Source organism: Halichoerus grypus, chromosome 9 (assembly GCF_964656455.1).
Source record: "Halichoerus grypus chromosome 9, mHalGry1.hap1.1, whole genome shotgun sequence".
NCBI lineage: Eukaryota > Metazoa > Chordata > Mammalia > Carnivora > Phocidae > Halichoerus > Halichoerus grypus.
Window position 1 is genome coordinate 97,094,758 of NC_135720.1, and position 20,010 is coordinate 97,114,767.

Sequence of the window (20,010 nt, forward strand, 5' to 3'; positions counted from 1 at the left end):
AGCCAGCCAGATCAGCCGAATCAACCCTGGCGATCAATGGGGTGACAGATGTCGCAGCCAGATCGCCCTCACATCCGAGAAACACAGCTGCGCACAAGCTATATAAACCCTAAAAAGAACTTTTCTTTTCGCATAGGTCGAGTTGCCTTAACCACACCGGATCTCTACCAGGTCTCTTTTAACTAAAGTTGTAATCTAACCAACCCTAGAATGGCCATTTCATTCGCACAAGACTAAAATTTTTGTTGAAATTGCCTTGAATTTGGGCTATTTTCATAGTATCCAGAATGCCTTGCACATGGGTGGGGCATGCTAAACATTGCCGTCTCTATTGGTGAAACTTCGCGGAGCCTCGCCCACCGGAGCGCCTTTTGGCGGCCAGCTGGCCCCGCCTCGCTGCAGACAGCTCGCCGAGCGCTTTGTACGGCTCCGGGAGCTCCGAGCGGACTCCAGGTCTGTCTCCCTCCTGCCGCCCCCACCCGCCCTCTCTCCTCGCCGCGTTTCTCCTTCCCTCCACTCCTCGGCCCCAAGCCTCTTACTCCATCGTCCGTCGCAACTCTCCCCAGCCCCCATTCAGCCCTTCTCGTCTCCCTCCCTCCGGTCCTTTTGGCGCCTCCGCCCCCATCTGGGCAGACGTGGGCTCCTTTGCTGGGGCTGGGGTCATTCTTGGCTCCGTGTGCGTATTTTTATTAACCCGCTCTGCGGAGTCTGAATCCACCGGTTTCAGTGCGAGACTAGCTCGGATCCTCCCAAAGCCCCGGTGTAGCGGGGGCTGAGCGGGGACCCGGGTAGCCCAGGAGTCTAGTCTCGGGTGGCCGAGTCCGTGGCCTGGGCGCATTCCGAAGGTGGGAGGCTCAACTCCCAGTTGGGGTGGGGGACGCGCGGGACCCACGGGGAAGCTACCGCAGGCAGCACGACGGACGCACATTTTGCAGACAATAGTGTTGCTCGGCCCGTCCACCTCCCAGTTGCTGTGATAACCGATAATGATGCATGTGAGAGCATGAATTCTTGCAAGGGTTCCAAAGGGTGCATAATTCCCCACGGCCCTCCGCGTCTTGCCTCTCCAGGCCGAATTTGGAAAATTTAAAATTTTCAAGGTCAAAGTATATGACAGCTTCCCGATTCAGAATAAGAAGTCATAAATGAAACGGTGTGAAACCCAAGGTGGTTGTTTCTTTTAATATTTGGAAATGGTGTTAGGTTTTTATTGAGTGAGGGAAAACGCAGTCATAAAAAAAAAGCAAACAAACAAACAAACAAACAAAAAACAAAACCGATTTCCTGTGCCAAAATCCTGAATATTCATTTAGGCCGTGAGCACAGAATTGAAGACACGAAATAAGACTGCTCGTCTACGAGGAGCTGCGCATTTGGTTTTTGTGTGTGTGTGTGTGTGGTTTTTTTTTTTTTTTTTCCAGAAAGCCTGAAAGGCCATCATGGCAGCGAAGCCCAAACTCCACTATCCTAACGGAAGAGGCCGGATGGAATCCGTAAGATGGGTTTTAGCTGCCGCTGGAGTCGAGGTACCCTATATGCTGTTTCTTCACAGATTTGTCGTACAACTCTGAGACGTTTGAGGAAAACATCAATGGCGGAGTCCTGTTCTAGCTTTCTCCCCCCTAACACAGACAGGCTTGGTTGAGTCAGAAGATGCCTTCTTTGCCAGGGTTTTTTTCTTTATAAATGAAATGTGGTTGATGGAATTCTATTTTACTTTAGACTTTTTACTTAATCATTAGCTTCTGATCTGCCACCAGTAAGTATTAATAAGGAGAAAAGGAATGAACCTGAAGTTTGCCAGGGACGACTTTTGTGAATTAACACAATCTGTAGGTAAATTTCCACTTCACTTCAATGGCTTCTAGCCCGGAGCTTTCTTGTCTGTCTAGTATAGTGTAGGCTTTGATCACAGTGTTTTTATCTTTCTTTTTGTTCTCTAAGCTTCTTATTTATGGAAATGTTGAGTTGGTACAGAGGCTGAGAAAACATGGTCATGCATTTCCCCTCACCCAGTTTCAACAGTCATTTGCTTTAAAATGCTGCTCTTGTCTCATCCATCTCCTCCATTTCTTTTGTGGGAATATTTTAAAGCAAAATCCAAGCATCATATCCTTTCATCTGTGATGAGTATTTCAGTTTTTATTTCTAAAAGATGAGGATTTTAAAACATAACCACAGTACCACAATTGCACCCGACAAAATGAACAATTCCTTATTAATATCTGAACAGACTGATTGTCTCAAACAGGTCTTTTTATAGTAAGTTTATTCCAGTCTGGATTTCAATCACGCCCACACATTGCATTTGGTTATGTTTCTTTCAGTGTTTTTAAAATCTGTAACAGTTTCCTCTGCATTTCTTTAAAAATTAACTTTATATTTGGGAATAATTTTAAATTTATAGCGAAGTTGTAAAGACAGTTCATATAAAGACCACTGAGTCTCCCCTAATGATATCATCTTACGTAATCGTGTCAAAACTAAGAAATTAACATTGGTGCACAACTAAACTGCAGACTATTCAAATTTAATGAGTTTTGCCAATCAGGTCCTTTACTGTTGTTGGATCCAACCTTATACTTAGTCACTGTGTTTCCTTAAGTCTCTCTCAATCTGTCACAGTTCCTCAGTCTTTCTTTTATTTCATGATGTTGACAGTTTTGAAAACTGTTGATCAGAATTTTTGTAGAACTCCCTAGTTTGGGTTTGTTTGATGTTGATTGGCCTAGGGTTTGGGGTTTGGGGGAAGACCAGCACAGAGGCCAAGTGCCCTTCTCCTTGCAGCATACTAGGGGTGATATTAACATGAGTTATCCCTGGTGCTGTTAACTTTGGTCACTTGGCTAAGGTGGTGTCTGCCAGGTTTCTTCCTTGTAAAGGGATTATTTTCTTCTTTATTATTTCAAAACTAGTCATTAAGCTCAGCCCGCACTCAAAAGGATGGGAAGTAAACCACACCTGCTGGAGGGGGAGGTATCTGCATTTAGAATTCTTCCATAAGAGAGATTTGGGGTTTTTTTCCTCCTCCATTTATCTATTCAAGCATTTCTTTATATCAGTATGGACGTAAGTTTATAGTATTTATTTTATGCTTTGTGTTATAATCCAATAATAATGTTTTCTTGCCCAAATTGTCCCACTTTGGCCATTGGCTCCTGCATCACACCTGTGTACATGGCTCCACACTCCCTTTTCTTTTCTTTCCCTTCAGCTCTCTCTTACTTTCTGACACTTCAAGATGCTCCAGGCTCATCTTGTATTTTCCTTGCCCTTGCCCTAGAATCTGGTATTTCTCCAAGGAATCGTGGTCCCTTTTACCACCAAATGGTTTTAGCAACCAAGAGCTGAGTGCTAAGTGTCTGTATTTGTTTTTAGTGCCATTTATTTGTAGAAGAAACTGCCCTGTAGAATTTCCCCCATTACAGATTTGGCTGCTTTACCCTCATTTTAACATATTCTTCTATTCCTATATTTCCTGTGAACTGCTAGTTGGACCGAGAGCTGTGATCAAATCCAGGCTCATTTTTTTCTATCTCTAAACTTATTATTTTTTTTTTGCCTGCCAGACTCCATCATAGGGATACTGTGAACATGTTTTTATTATACGACATCAAGGGATGCATGATGTCTGACTGTCTCCTTTTCAGCAATGCTGGGCTTGATCAGCATGTTCTGGTGATGTCGGCCTGATCCATGCATTACAAAATTTCCTCCGTTACCTTCTCAACTAGCCATTTTAGCATCTATTTATCATCACCATCGTTAGGGATTATAAAATGGTGATTTTTCTGTTTCTTTCTGTCATTGCATCTGAATTTATTAACTGTGTTTCTCTTACAAAGAGTAATTTTTAACTTAACTATTTAATTCCCTTGAAGTACAGTTCATATGGGAACGGTCAGGTAAATGCTTGATGTAGTCTCTTTATCAATTTTTAGACTACTCGGTTGTTACCCTAGCAACCTCCAAAGATGGCAAATGAGGGTTGTTGGGTTTGAGGCTTTGTGTTTTGTTTGGTTGGTTTTGGTTTTGATTTCTTTGCACATCATTCTAACTCACTGTACAGTGTTTTAAAATTAGCTAAATCAGTTGATATCATTTTTATATACAAATTCTGATTTCTGACTTCTCTTGATATATTTGAAGATCTGATGATACTAGGCCCTCATTTTCAGAGGGCTGTAATTGCTAAATCTGAGTAAGGAAGGACTGCCACTATAGATGGACCTTTCTAGCTCATTACACTCCCCATCATTCCCTGTTGTCTCAGGATAGATTTTTCTAATTGTGTTAAGAGGAGAGTGAAAAAAAAAATTTTTTTTAAGACTTTTTATTTATTTATTTGACAGAGAGAGACAGCGAGAGAGGGAACACAAGCAGGGGTAGTGGGAGAGGGAGATGCAGGCTTCCCGCCGAGCGGGGAGCCCGATGCGGAGCTCGATCCCAGGACCCCGGGATCATGACCTGAGCCGAAGGCAGACACTTAACGACTGAGCCACCCAGGCGCCCCTTGAGTGAAAAAATTCTTGGTCCCGTGACCTGAACCTGCTTGGCTTATTCATGTCACCTGTCTTTTGTCTGTGTGCTTCTGAGTTTGCAGATCTGGCTTATTTAATAGGTTTGCAATGGGTGTCTTACTTGTGCATTTAATACAATCCTTTGTCAAATCCTTTCTTTCCAACCTTCATTCTCCCCTATTCCTCCTGCTCCCCTGTGTATGAGTCAAGATTCTTGGTGACAGCAGTAGAAAAACCAACCCTAAGTAAGTTAAACAAAAAAAAGAACATGGGTCACATGACCCACCTCCCCTAGACCAGTCCCAGTAGACACACAGGTGAGGCAGACTATTGGCCCAGCGGGTCCCAAGCCCACCCTTCCGACCCATGTGGAGGGACCTAGATTAGCCTCCCTTACTTGGGGCCGGCCACATGGTTTATAGGAGCCATTCCCCAAAAGTAGTATTGGTGAGGGGGCCTCCACTTCTCTTTTCCAAAGCACATGTTTAGTTAAGCACAGAAACAGTTGTGGAGGATGGGCTGGCAGCCCACTGGGCAAGTTCATGATTCCCAATGTCACAGTGCTGGGTTGAGCCTGATGTGTAAAGCACACACATGTGAGTCACTCGGTAACCAAAACCTGCTGAAAGGCGGCCTGCCTGATTCGGAGAGTCAGCATCCTCGCTCTCAGTCACTTGGTTTGGGTCCGTAGGCATTGCTGTTGCTGTCTGCCAAGTGTTGCTTCATTGCTGCTTGGGGCTTTATTTGGCTGAAGACCCCCCAGAAGCCTGGTCCGATCCCCCGTGTTAAGAGGGAGAGTAACACATGTAGAAGAAGACTCCAGTCCCACAAACTCCTAACTCAGGGTTTCTGGGCAATTCCCATAAACTTGACAGAGTGCTGAAGAGGGAGTGGTGTGGTGAGCAAGAGGGCAGGTCTCCAGCGTATCCCACTGGGAACAGTGCCCTGGTTAGGGAGCAAAGGTCGACGCACTGTGTCTGTCCTTGCAGCCTTGCACAATACCAAGCTCCCTCCAAGCTCTGCCTTGTGATTTTTTTCTTTCCTCTCCCACCTTCTCATCTGCAGTTCCCATGCCAGGTGCTTCTTACTGACCACATTTTGTAAAGCTGGACACAAGAGTGTCCCTGGTGAGAGATCACACACATCTTGCATAATGTTCCCAGGAAGTCAAAAGCCAGAATCAGAACCCTTTAGAAAGATTTGCTTTTAAAAATGTACATTTCTAGTCTCTCTCAACTACTGAATGTGAATCTCTGAAGAGTGGGCCTGGATTCACACACACACATACACACACATACACACACACACACCTACACCTTCCTATTTGCTCTAAATGATCATGGTTATAAAAGTTTGCGAGCCATAGTACGGAGGGAGCACCACCTGCACTACATCTGTTTGTTTGGACAAATGCCCTGAACGAATGATCTTTCTTTCTTTCTTTCTTTCTTTCTTTTCTTTTCTTTTCTTTTCTTTCTTTCTTTTTTTTCTTTCTTCTTTCTTTCTTTTTTTTTTTTTTTTAAAGATTTTATTTATTTATCTGAGAGAGAGAATGGGAGACAGAGAGCATGAGAGGGGGAGGATCAGAGGGAGAAGCAGACTCCCCGCCGAGCAGGGAGCCCGATGTGGGACTCGATCCCGAGACTCCAGGATCATGACCTGAGCCGAAGGCAGTCGCTTAACCAACTGAGCCACCCAGGCGCCCCTCTTTCTTTCTTTTTTTTTTTAAGATTTTATTTATTTATTTGAGAGAGAAAGGGAGAGGGAGAGGGAGAAGCAGACTCCTCGCTGAGCCAGGAGCCCGATGAAGGGCTCGATCCCAGGACCCTGGGATCATGACCTGAACCGAAGGCAGACAGTTAACCAACTGAGCTCCCCAGGTGCCCTGCCCTGAAGATTCTTGCCCTGAGGTTGCTGCTCAGCAGGCACCAGATGGAGTTCCTGCCAGACCCCTCTTGCTCCGTGAGGATCCTGGCAAGTAGCAGAAGCCGTACCTACGCCCCATTATTTTGATTCAACCCCCAAGTCAGGTAGTGGAGCCAGAAGAGGGGAGGATTGCTGATTCTGTGCTGGTCAGCTCTGCCCCTCCCTCAGACGATTTGGGGAAGCAGCACAGGGACAGACATGGGTGGGGAGTCATCTGGGGACTTGGTGAGAGGAGGTCTCCCCTTCTTGACATGAATCACGTTAGTGCATTAGAACACATTTTTTTTAATGTGCAAGAAGAGGAACATGCTTCCACTGTTTCTTCCCCCCCCCCCCCCCGCCAACTTTTTAATTTGAAAACTTTCAAACCTACAGAAAAGCTAGGATAATGGACACCTTTCAACTAAATTCACTAATTGTTAACATTTTGCTACATTTGCTTTCTCCCCTCCTCTCTCTACTTTTTTTTTTTTTGGTCAACCATTTGAAAGGAAGTTGCAGACATCAACACGTATTTTCCTCCTAAGAAAGAAAAAGTAATTGTTCTAATAACTGTAGTATCATTGTCACAACTAATAAATTGATACTAATTTTGCAATAGCAATATATGATCCATATTCAAAAGTTCCATACTGTCCCCCAAATGTCTATATACCTGTTACCTATTTAGCAGTTATAACTGTCCACCCCCCCTCCCCTGCCCCCAATATCCAGGATCTAATCAGGATTCAGGTGTTTGGTTATTTTGTCTCTTTAGTCTGTTTTCATCTAGAATAGTACCTGCTTTTTATTCCTTTTTCCCTCCTATGCCCTTCCTTGACTTAACTGAAAAGAAATGTGGAAAGGAGAAACTGACTCTTTTGCATGAACTTGGAAACCAAATTCCATAAAGAAGGATCATCAGAGGAGGGCTACCTGGCTAAAGTCAAATCTCTTTTAAATAAAGATTTGTCCTTGGACAATGGACCTCAAGTTTTCAGTTGGGAAGTGAATGGAGGTCTAGAAAAGGAGAGCCAGATAAGTGGTGAAGAGCGTAGAGTGGGAATGGCAGAGGCAAATCCCTCACACCTGTTCTCAAACCTTGCACACCCGGAAGAAGCTTAAACACAAACAAAACAAGTTGTTTTTTAAATATTTTATTTATTTATTTGAGAGAGAGCACGAGAAGAGGGGAGACTCAGAGGGAAAGGCAGAGGAAGAGGGAGAAGCAGACTCCCCGCTGAGCAAGGAGCCCAATGTGGGACTCGATCCCAGGACCCTGAGATCATGACCCGAGCCAAAGGCAGGCGCTTAACCGACTGAGCCACCCAGGTGCTCCGAAAACAAGTTTTCTGTAGATTTGAGAAAGTCCCGGCCATCTCTGTTGCAGAGTGCCCCACATTCTGGCTATGCCTGATTTTCACCTTGCAGTTGGATCTGGGTTACAGTGTTACTGTGCCCTTCTTATTGGTCACAGCAGGAAGCACACGACGTCTCCATGTCCCCCAGTGGGGAGCTAAGTTTGATCACTTGGTTAGATAGATGGTGAGATCTCCAGACCTTTTCACCACAAAGCTGTATTTTTCCTTTGTCATAATTAACTTGTGGGCTGAGACTTCAAGGTTGTTTGAATATTCTGTGCCTTATAACTCAGTGATTTCAGCATCCATTTTGATCCTTATCAGAATCAGTTATAGGTTACAAATTGGTAATATCCTAATTTTATCATTAGTTAGCACTAATTCTTCTGTAAAAAAGAGCTTTTTCTTCTACCTTTTTGAGTATCATCACTTAAGGACACAGGGATTTTTTTTTTGTTGGTGTGTGTGATGATCCCTAAGTGACATTACTCTTCTGATGCTTGAATTGTCCCAAATTTGGCTAGGGACTCACCTCAAGTAGGGTCCTCCATGCCTTTGCCTTGGCCATATCTCATTGGTCTTTGAGCTCTTCTTTGCTTCCGAATCTACTAGCATCAACCTTTTCTCCCAGGAGCCCTGGTTTCTTTTTAAACTTTTTTCTTTTTTAAATTTTATTTATTTATTTGAGAGAGAGAGAGAATGCACGTGCTAGAGAGAGCACAAGCAGGGGGAGGGGCAGAGGGAGAAGCAGGCTTCCTGCTGAGCAGGGAGCCTGATACGGGGCTCCATCCCAGGACCCTGAGATCATGACCTGACCGAAGGCAGACACTTAACCAACTGAGCCACCCAGGTGCCCCAGCCCTGGTTTCTTATAGTGGGAAACCAAGATGTGGGTGCTAAGTGTTGTTCTTTCTCTCTGCTTCTGAGACAGTTTGACTTGGTATTTTCAGTCCTGATCCCATAATGACTTATGCCTTCTTTGGGGGGGGGGGTATCTTTTTTTCTTTTAATTTAGTTTGATGAAGAATTCTTAGAAACAAAAGAACAGTTACAGAAGTTGCAGGATGGTGAGTATGGAAATGAAATAACTGTTGGTAATATTGATTGTTTCCCCAGGTTTTGTTTTTTAAAGATTTATTTTTATTTTTAGAGAGCGTGTGTGTGCGTGCAAGTGAGATACAGCAAAGCAGAAGGGAGGGGCAGAGGGAGAGAGAGAATCTCAAGCAGACTCCCCTCTAAGGACAGAGCCCAATGCGGGGCTTTACCTCACGACCCTGAGATCAGGATCTGAGCCAAAATCCAGAGTCGGACGCCCAACCGACTGAGCCCCCCAGGCGCCCCAAGAATGATTTTGTTTAAGAATTGGTCTTTATGTGGAAGGGCAAAGATGCTGACACTGAACATTCAGGACAGTATCCTAAAACCCAGGGGGAGAAATGACTGAAATTGCAAGGAAATCACTTTTAGTCAGTAATTTCCTGAGAGCTAAAGGGAGTGAGGTGAACAGCCCTTCTCCATCCCTTTCTCCTTCTCCTGCCCGACTCTGACCTCTCCCTCCCCTCTTTTGTCCTCTCCTTCATCCCTTCCCTCTTCTTCATCTTCCCCACCTCGCTCCTTCCAAATTGTCTGAGGCACCCACCAGTGTCTGCTTGAAGTATGCAGACAGAGGTCCCCATTTACAGTGGGGTGAACACCAGACAGAAATGAATTCAGTGAAAGGCCCCCCTTTAACTCCTGGTCAGCCCCTCTCCCTCCATGCCCAGGCTCCGTTACCCAGCGACTCTGTAAGTAGCCTCCCTCCCAGCCATCAGCAGCGTCTCTCGGCCCAACTGAAGGCTCCCCAGAGAGGGACCAGCTGCAGTGTCAGCCTTCATGCGTGACACTGGCCTGACGTCACTAGGCTTGTGCGGAGTACTCATCTCCCCCAGACCCTCAGGTACCCCCCTATCCTTGAGTCCCTTGAGGGCTGGGCGAGCCTATATTTGCACCTCTGCATGTATAAACAACACCCCTCAATACTTCTCTTTGTTGAAGAAAGCAATGGGTTGCTTTTCGATCACTGACCTTGAACTTGGTCGTACGTGGTCTGTGGCTGTGGAAGAGCCAGTGCGTACACGAGTGTCAGTTGGTGACTTGGGTTTTATGCTCAGATTTTCTAAAGCAGTGTAATCTGTAGAACATTCTACAGTGGTGGAAACCTTCTGTTCTCAGCCCGATGTCGTAGCTGCTAGCCACGTGTGCCTACTCAGCACTTGAAATGTGTCGAGCGTGCTTAAAGAATGGAATTCTACATTTTTCAGAATTTTGATTAAATTTAGGCTTCACTAGATACATGCAGCAGCTACTGATTGCTGTGTTGGCTAAGGCAGCCCTGCAGAAATATCGTCACTGCATTCTCTCCCGCCCCTTGCCATGGTGGGTAGGTATTTCCCCCCGGGGTGAAAATGAAAAAGGAAGGTTTAGAACAGTGCTGGTTTTCAGGCTTCTTTGATGGTTCAGTCTGCTCCCCTGAATGAAGTTGAGGTTATCTGTCATCAGGGAGCATCGCAGCGTTCCCAAGGCTCTGACCACACGGTCCCTTTTCATTCGGTTGGGCATGTTTAGGGGCGCGGGGACAGGGAAGAGATCAGTTCTAACTCTGGGCCTTCATTCTCAGGAAATCACCTGCTGTTCCAACAAGTGCCAATGGTTGAAATTGACGGAATGAAGTTGGTGCAGACCCGAAGCATCCTCCACTACATAGCGGATAAGCACCACCTCTTTGGCAAGGACCTCAAGGAGAGAACCCTGTACTGTGGCCCTTTTCAAGTGTTCTCGCTTGTCACTCACTGATACCTTAGCTGATTAGCAGTCTCCACAGCACGCCCCGTCTCCTTTGTGTCTCGTATCATTAGTGTAAACAGGGAATAATCCATACAGAGTCTTGGTAAAAGGTTAGAGAATAATTGAGTTCAGATGCTGGATCTTCTCTCTGGGGCGTGATTGTTTCAGGTTTCAGCATCTTTAAATGCTTTGGTACTGCTTTTTACCTTTCTCGCAAATTTATTATCATGAAGTATGAAGAACAGGAAGCTGCTACACCAGTCAAGGTCAGGGATACTGTGCCTTGATTATAAATTCAATTATATTTTTGAACTCAAAGCCTGGTCCTTGTACCTCCTAAAATGCATGATACAGGGCGAGGTGCTGGGCTCCACAATCCCGCTGAGGGGCCTGTAAAGTATATGGATAGCACATGCCTGATCATGGCATCGGAGTCAATGAAATACTGGGTGTAGAGCTTTTTAGCACCATGGCCCTCGTACACACCAAGCATTCCATAAATGATCTCCGCTATTTTTATAAATGTGAAATCCACCCACACCAAGCGTGGGTACTGGAGTAAGGGTAGAGGATTAGGGGCCCGGGAGAGGGGGACGTCATGACTCTTGTGCTTTCTGATTTGTGACGGATTTTTCTGAATTACAATTAGAATTGACTTTGCATCTTTGCTCTTGGAGACAGGTATAGATAAATGCTTCTGGGCACTTCGGTAGCCAGAGCCTTAAGAGAAAAGCACTCTGAATTCTTAGTTGTGGAAGCCGATGAGTTCGGGGAAACTGAGGAAACTTCTTTTTTTGTTTTAAGGATTGACATGTACGTGGAGGGGACGCTAGATCTGCTGGAACTGATTATCATGCATCCTTTTCTAAAACCAGATGATCAACAAAAGGAAGTGGTTAACATGGCCCAGAAGGCTATAATTAGATACTTTCCTGTGTTTGAAAAGGTAGGTGGCAGAGAGGCCCATGAGCACAGCCTAACCAGACTACAAGGGAGCTGCCCCTAATGCCCCTCTCTGCTCAGGGCAATGTAACACCGAGCGCCATTGGACTAACCTTGCTGGATTCCTGAGAGCTGATGGTAGCCGTCAGCACAAAGCCAGGATGTCTTGAAGCCCCTCAGATGCTCCTTGGGCCATGTTATTCAGAAGGCTGGAAAAAATAATGGGTTTACCACATGGGCGTGTTACTGTCCTTACATTCACCACGAGCCCACCCTGTGTGAGATACAGCAAAGCAGAAACTACCTAATTCCTTCCTTCTTTCGTCCCACAAACATTTGTGGAATGGCCGTTGTGTATCAGACATCCTACCTGATAGTTTGATGTGATGAGAAGACCATTGTTGTTTTATTTCTCTTCCCTTTGCTCTTTTTGTTTCCTGTTTTGTTATTTTCCTTATCTTAATATATCCGCCTTTCTGAGCTTCAAACTCTTTTTCTCAGCTGAGAGGAATGGTTTTAAATGTTTCAGTTAAAAAAAGAAGAGAGTGTAAAAAAAGGGAATTGGCAGATCTCCTCTGGCCATCTTTGTGGAATGAGATTTAAGAAGGAGAGGTATTTTCTGGGCTTTTCTGTCACTTGGTGTCACAGTCTCTTGCCCACAGGCACTTGGTGAATGTAAAATATGATAATGTAGAAATGTGGGTGTGATGAGGGAGAAACAGGTGCCTTAGTGAAGGGTCACTGCCGGTCCCTATGTTCCTGCGGTCCAGACTGTCAGGGCTCCTCCCAACACATCAGCTACAAACTGGTATCCCTTGGACACATAATGGAATGGCATCATAGACAGATTGAGTGACACGCCTAAGGTGGGGAGCCAGGATTAGACAGGCCTCTGACTACAATGCTGGATTCATTGTGCTCTCCCGCTCCGGCTTCAGTAGCTATTTGATGTTGTATGTAGAGCCCCTGTCAGACACCACACACACACACACACACACACACACACACACACACACACGCTTGTGGGCATCCAAGAGTTCGCTGCAAAGGAGTCCCCCCCCCCCCCCACCACTGTTCCTTGCCTCTCCCCCATCATCATCTATCCCTATGAATCTCTGAACCTACATGCTCTCAAAATGGGGTTCAAGATGAGCCCTGATGCTTTTAGTTTTCTCTGTCTTGGAAGATATGAAAGGAAGCCTACTTTTTTAATAGTCATGTCTAGTTAATGACTACAAGTCCTGATGTTTGTAGAAACAGCTGGCAAATGAGATGAGATTCCTTGAAGGGGACCTGTTGCTTACTTACATCACATCCCCCAGCCTCCTGAATTTGTTGCCCCTAACTCATTTCTATAGATACATTTATGGAATGGGGGTGTCCTTTTAAAGCACTGGTTGCTAAATCCAGAATTAATATTTTCTTCCCCTTTTCAGTGTTTCATTCTGATATAAAGCAGACATTTTACGGTAGTTCCATTTCTACACCCTTTCTGCGTTCTCTCTCTGATACAGGGAACCTCCTCTTACTTGGTATTATTTTTAAAATACTCAGATACTGCACTGATTCAACAGTTTCATCAGTCTCTCCATATAAATTATTGTAAGCAATGCAAAACATTTGTATCCTGTAGGTTTTAAGGGATCATGGGCAAAGGTTTCTCGTTGGTAACCAGCTGAGCCTTGCGGACGTGATTCTACTCCAAACCATTTTGGCTCTAGAAGAGAAAATCCCCAATATCCTGTCTGCATTTCCTCATCTCCAGGTAAATAAAACCACATTTTAGAACATTGGCCCAAAACTCATACACCTTCCTTCAGTGTCTGTTGATTGGTTGGCTGGGGGGGTGTGTATGTACATTTTTAGATTCTAGTTCACGGAATGAAGGTACAGACTTGAAATGGTTTTTCTGAGGGGCGCCAGGGTGGCTCAGTCAGTTAAGTGTCTGCCTTTGGCTCAGGTCATGATCCCAGGGTCCTGGGATTGAGCCTCACATCAGGCTCCCTGCTCAGCAGGAAGCCTGCTTCCCCCTCTGCCCTGCCCCCTGCTTGTGTTCCCTCTCTCGCTTTGTCTCTTTCTTGTCAAATAAATAAAATCTTTTTAAAAAAATGGTTTTTCTGGTCCCCAAATCTTTAGAGCTGAAAGATCATGTACCTGTGCAAGGAGTTTTAGCTTAGTTTTGTTCTGTAACTATGCTCTTGAAACAAACTCCATACAGTTTGCCAGTAAGGACTAGCAAGTCCCAGTCTTAGAAATAACGTGCTCTCAAATTGGAAACATCCCAGCCTGAGTTCTGAGAGCTAATAAGTGGCACCCAAAGAGTTCCCACCATTCCCTTTCCCAGAAATTCCAAGGAGAGACTTGCGTGTGGCCACTTATTCCTCAGTATTATTCTGCCAAAATTGATCATAGAACTTCAAAGCAGAAAAGGGCTTTATTTTTTTTAATTTTTTTAGAGATTTTATTTATTTGTCAGAGAGAGAGAGATAGTGAGCATGCACACACACAAGCAGGGGGAGCGGCAGGCAGAGGGGGAAGCAGACTCCCTGCTGAGCAGGGAGCCTGATTCGGGACTCCATCCCAGGACCCTGGGATCATGACTTGAGCCAAAGGCAGACGCTTAACTGACTGGCCAGGTGTCCCAGAAAGGGGCTTTAAACAACCAATCTCATCCAGCTCCTTTAGTATAGATATGAGGAAATAGAGCTGAGGGTAAAGAAGTCAGCAGCTGAGATGGCCTAGTTAGTGGGGGCCTCAGTTCTGTCTAGAACCATAGCCTTTCTCCCAGGCCAGTGGGCTTTCTTCTATATGGGGGATTGGCAAACTACAGCCTCCAGGGTCAGATCGGGCCCGCCACCTGTTTGTGTACAGCTCTTGAGCTAAGAATGGTTTTTACATTTTTAAGTGTTTGAAAAAAATACCAAAAGAATAATATTTCATGACACATGAAGTTCTATGAAGTTTGAATTTCACAAAGCCACGCTCATTCATGTGTGCATTGTCTACGGCTGCTTCTGTGCTGCCACAGCTGAATTGAGTAGTTCTGATAGAGACCATACGACTTGCAAAACCTAAAATATTTACTCACTGGTCCTTTATAGGAAAAGGTTGCCAATCCCCTATATAGCTCAAATGACTAAGTTGTCAAAGCGAAATATATCAGATCTCCAATGTCTCCAAGTATGTATGCTTTTTTTAGAAAAAAATAATTTTTCCAAGTCTAGCAAATACATTTTGATACACTAATGAGGACAACCACCACTATTTAAATACATGCCTCCAGAAATAAGAATCGACGTCTTCCACAAGGCAATAGCCATCATTATGTTGTTTAGCTATCTGTTCATTTCCTCTTGCAGACAAAGCACACGTTCTTTAATTTGACTTTAATACCAGTAGGTCCCTGAAATAGCCCAGGGACCTGTTGGTGTTTTCTATCCATGATGCTAACAACTTGTTTTTATACCCCAGACATAGGGGTGCCTGGGTGGCTCAGTTGGTTAAACGTCTGCCTTCGGCTCAGGTTGTGATCTCAGAGTCCTGGGATCGAGCCCCTTGTCGGGCTTCCTGCTCAGTGGAGAGCCTACTTCTCCCTCTCCCTCTGCAGCTCCCCCTGCTTATGCCCTCTCTCTCTCTCTGTCAAATAAATAAATTAAAAAAAAAAAAAAAGCTTATACCCCAGGCACATCTGTGTAAATATATATATATATATTTTTTTTTTTTTAACATGGGTGCAGTTTTTTTTTCCTATTGAAGTATAGTTGACACACAACACCATACCAGTTTCTTTCTTTTTTCTTTTTTTTTTTTTAAGATTTTATTTATTTATTTGACAGAGAGACACAGCGAGAGAGGGAACACAAGCAGGGGGAGTGGGAGAGGGAGAAGCAGACTCCCTGCTGAGCAGGGAGCCCGATGCGGGGCTCGATCCCAGGACCCTGGGATCATGACCTGAGCCGAAGGCAGACGCTTGACGACTGAGCCACCCAGGCGCCCCCACCATGCCAGTTTCAACACAGTGACCCAACAGCTCCATACATCACGCTATGCCCACAAGTACAGCTACTACTTGTCACCATTCAACACTGTTCCAATGTAATTGACTATATTCCCTATGCTGTACCTTTCATTCCTGTGAGTTGTTCATTCCACAACTGAAGCCTGTACCTCCCACTCCACCCTTTTTGCCCATCCCCCCCACCCTCCTCCCCTCTGCAACCATCAGTTCTCTGTATTTATGTGTCTGTCTGTTTCTGTTTGCTTTTTAGATTCCATATATAAGTAAAATCATATACTTGTCTTTCTCTGACTTATTTCACTGAGTGTAATACCCTCTAGGTGCATCCACGTTGTCACAAGTGGCAAAATTTCATTCTTTTTTATGGCTGAGTCATGTTCCATTATATATATACCACATCTTCCTTATCCATTCATCTGTGGTTGGACGCCTAGGTTGCTTCCATAATTTGGCTATTGTAAATTAGACTACAGTAAACATAGAGGTGCATATGTCTTTTCAAATTAGTGTTTTCATTTTTGGGGGGTAAATACCCAGTGGTGGAATTACTGGATTGTATGGTATTTCTATTTTTAATTTTTTGAGGAACTTCCATACTGTTTTCCATAGTGGCTGCACCTAAGTACAATTTTAATTAAAGGACTTCAGAATCTTTTTTTTTTTAAGATTTTATTTATTTATTTGAGAGAGAGAATGAGAGAGAGAAAGAAAGAGAGAGCACGAGAGAGGGGAGAGTCAGAGGGAGAAGCAGACTCCCCGCTGAGCAGGGAGCCCGATGTGGGACTCGATCCCGGGACTCCAGGATCATGACCTGAACTGAAGGCAGTTGCTTAACCAACTGAGCCTTCAGGTGCCCCAGGACTTCAGAATCTAACACCAGATCTGAGTTGAATTAAAGGGTCATTCCTACACTGATTAAAGAGTATAAAAAACAAGTCAGAAGTCACAAAATTTTATTATACATCACCTCAGGTAAATCTTGAAATAATAAATCCAATAGAAATAGCTTCTAAATATTGGTATAGTATTTGAAATTAGATGATACAAAGAGTTTGAATAAGTGATAAAAAGAGAAACTTGTCATTTACATAGCTTTGACATAACTATTAGCTTTTGTCAGTATTAGTGATACATGTATGTATGTTTGTATATCTTTGTGTGCATGCTTAAGGCTGGTCTTTGTACATTATAGACATTTAATAGTAGCTTTTTTAATAAATGACCTCTTTGAAAAATGTTATTAGAATAACTATATTTGGTGGATATACACTTCTTCATATGGTTGAAATTTTTTACTAGCTCAAATAGACTTTTCTTCTCAATTACTGAGAAATGGTAAGATTTGACTCTGTGAATGGAAAATATGATTTCCATAAATATGGTTTACATAAATATCTGGTATCTGGTGTCTGAGCCCCAGGCCATTAAAAAATATAACTGGCCATCTCCCACACATAGCCAGAAAGAGGATTCATTTGCTAATAGGAGTAAAAAAGTCCAAGGAAGCTGAATTTTAAAAAGGAAATTGTACCATATGATGACCTTTTAAAGTACTTTTATTTAAATGGCTCATGCATTTTCTCTGAGTAGATAAGTATATTTAAGGTACTGATCTTTCCTTCCTTTTTTCTCTTAAGCAAGCATCATAATCCTAATTTAAGCATTTTTTTTATTTTTCTATCTCTGAAAAAAATTCACATGTTGGTCTGAACCGTGAGGTTTGCATGCGTAAAACCTGGTCTAGATCCCAGCCATTGTGGACAGAGATCATAAACAGTCACACCAAGAGATCAGACCCCAAGCAGATGCTGGATGACATTTCTGGTTGGGTTCCTGTAACAAATACTTCTTGAACAAATTTTCATGGGCCATTTTACACAACCGTATTTTCGTAGTTACCATTACCTTTGCTGTTAACCTCAGACTGTTGTGTTTTCCTTTTGCAGGAGTTCACAGTGAAAATAAGTAATATCCCAACAATTAAGAAATTCCTGGAACCTGGCAGCAAGAAGAAGCCTCCTCCGGATGACATCTACGTGAGAACCGTCTACAACATCTTTATGCCATAAAGCATCACATCCATGTGTGAGTGAGAGTTAGCCTCTAGAGCTTGCTGTGTCCACAGTCCATCTTAATTGATGCCCTGATCCCAGCTCTGTCATGGTGCTATGTAGAACTGTTCCTTAGGTGGGTCTTTCATGCCAAGATCTTTTCTAGAAACATTCATTGACCTTTTGGTTTGTCCGGTGAATAATTGTTAACGCTACTTTTTCCTGAAAGCCCTTTCAGAGAGACTGGCATTTCAGTTAGATCTGATGTGGTGACTCATTTCCTGACAACCAGGCTGGGCAGGACCTTGTGTTCTCCCTTGAGCTTCTTCCCGCCCTCTCCTTATCCCTTTCTAAAAGCCCTCTGGTCTCTTCCTAATTTTTGGTGTTTAATAACAACAGAATATCTAGTGAATAATTCCTCTCAGCTATAATAAATCTGTGGTGGTAATGAAGGCAGTCAATATTAGCCAAAATAAAGAATTTACAAATCATTGCCCTGTTGCCAGAATTTTTTTGGATTACATTTCTTGGTATCTATAACATATTCCCATGGTTCAGAAATCAAAAGAGCGTAAGAGGGTGTAGAGTTGGAAGTGGTCTTTTCGGCCTTGGCCCCCAGCTACTCGGTTTCCACAGGCAAACGTAGTTATCATTTGTATATCCCTCCAGTTGTATTTGATGCATGTATAAGAAAATTATATATATATATAATAAAAAAAGTAATATATATATTACTTTTATCTTCTTACTACCCAACTTTGTTATTTGTCAGCTGCTAATTTTTTGCATTTCAGAACTGAAAGTATGGTTTATTAATACGGCTTTTAACCTGTGTTGATTTGGGTCTCAAATATTAATTGAGCACTTATTATGTGCCAGGCAGGGTGCCAGGAGGCAGAACCCTAGAACAGAGCCCCTGCTCTAGAACAATTCAGCACATAGTAGGTGAGAGATGTGTAAACAGCTGAAATTATTTTGGAAAAGGAAGAATTGCTGCCTTTAGCGTATCTGATATTTCGGGAGTTAAAAAACTGAGGAAAAGCAATGGAGTATTGTCAACCAGGGAAGCTCACTGGAGCCTTGAGTCCAGACTTTGGGGGGCACTCCATCATGTGGGCATGACTGATGGCCCATCTGGCTGGTCTGTCTCCAGCCCTCCAGAGTGGAGCTGACAGCACATGCCCTAAAGTGCCCACCCTACCCTGCAATGTTGGTGTGGCTCAAAGTTCTTGCCCTAAATCATCTAGTTATTACCTGGCTGACTCAGGGCCTCCAGGCAAAGAGGTGTTTCCATCAGACATGACAGTCCAGGGGCTTAGAGATCAACTCCCAGAAGCAATGGCCAGACCTGTCTTTGGGCAAGGTAGTACTGTACGATACATGCCCCCATTTTCTTCTTATTGGCTTGTACTCTCGGGGCCTGGCGGGATCCTGGGCCTCTCCCTCAGAGGCAGCAGCCTGGGCCATCACTGCTCCTCAGGCTTGCCTGGCACTGCACCCGCCACCAAGCCACGGTCCGGTAATTCTAAGTATCGTGGTGACGACAGAGGCCTACATGGTGGACGTGGGAACACAAATAACCACCTGGACACCTGCACTTGGTTTTCCTCTAATCAAACACGGAGGTACTTGCATTGATTGTCACGCAGGGTTGCCAGGATGAGTGAAAGCTGTCCACAACTACACGGGAGAGAGCACATCTGGAAGCTCCATGTGTGCAACTCTCCTGATTCTGCCCTGGGCCTCTCTTCCCTTGGCTGATTTTCTTTTTTTTTTTTAAGATTTTATTTATTTATTTGACAGAGACAGCGAGAGAGGGAACATAAGCAGGGGGAGTGGGAGAGGGAGAAGCAGGCTTCCCGCTGAGCAGGGAGCCCGATGCGGGGCTCGATCCCAGGACCCTGAGATCATGACCTGAGCCGAAGGCAGACACTCAACCGACAGCCACCCAGGTGTCCCACCTTGGCTGATTTTCATCTGTATCCTCTCCCTGTAGTAAACCATAGCTGTGAATAGAACAGCTTTCAACATGTTCTGTGAGTTCTAGTGGATTGTGGAACCTAAGGCTGGTGTTTAGGCACTCCTCAACTTGGAGCTGGTGTCAGAAGTGAGGGTGGTCTTTTGGACCGCTCCTTCTAACCTCTCAGGGAACAGAAACGTTTTATACTTACGTGTCGATTAATTTATGCATAGGAACCAGACATTGACTTGATAACACCCAGGGGTCTGTATTATGCAGTTGTGTGGGATGGCAGCAAATTTGCGCTATTTTATACTATGATTTTGGCGTGATTTTACTATGCAGTAGCATTGCCTGGTAATATGTGGACGCTAAGCCTTTTTGTAATCATTGGGTTGTACTTCTCTTAAACACCAGGGGGCTGGCTCTG

At 44.2% G+C, this 20,010-nt stretch overlaps 1 protein-coding gene across 2 annotated transcripts; it reads left to right on the plus strand.

Annotated features, from left to right (window-relative positions):
- Nucleotides 1–317: 317 nt before the first annotated feature.
- LOC118536022 (glutathione S-transferase A4) lies at nucleotides 318–18,113 on the plus strand. 2 transcript variants are annotated; one of them, XM_036092721.2, is made up of 7 exons: nucleotides 318–453; nucleotides 1,422–1,526; nucleotides 8,802–8,853; nucleotides 10,443–10,575; nucleotides 11,414–11,555; nucleotides 13,185–13,316; nucleotides 17,516–18,113. In XM_036092721.2, exons 2-7 carry the CDS (start codon nucleotides 1,440–1,442, stop codon nucleotides 17,636–17,638), a joined length of 669 nt encoding a protein of 222 aa, XP_035948614.1. In that variant the 5' UTR covers nucleotides 318–453; nucleotides 1,422–1,439; the 3' UTR covers nucleotides 17,639–18,113. The 2 variants fall into 2 exon arrangements, with proteins under 2 accessions (XP_035948614.1, XP_035948613.1); XM_036092720.1 differs by having other exon boundaries at nucleotides 335–453; nucleotides 1,314–1,526.
- Nucleotides 18,114–20,010: the final 1,897 nt, after the last annotated feature.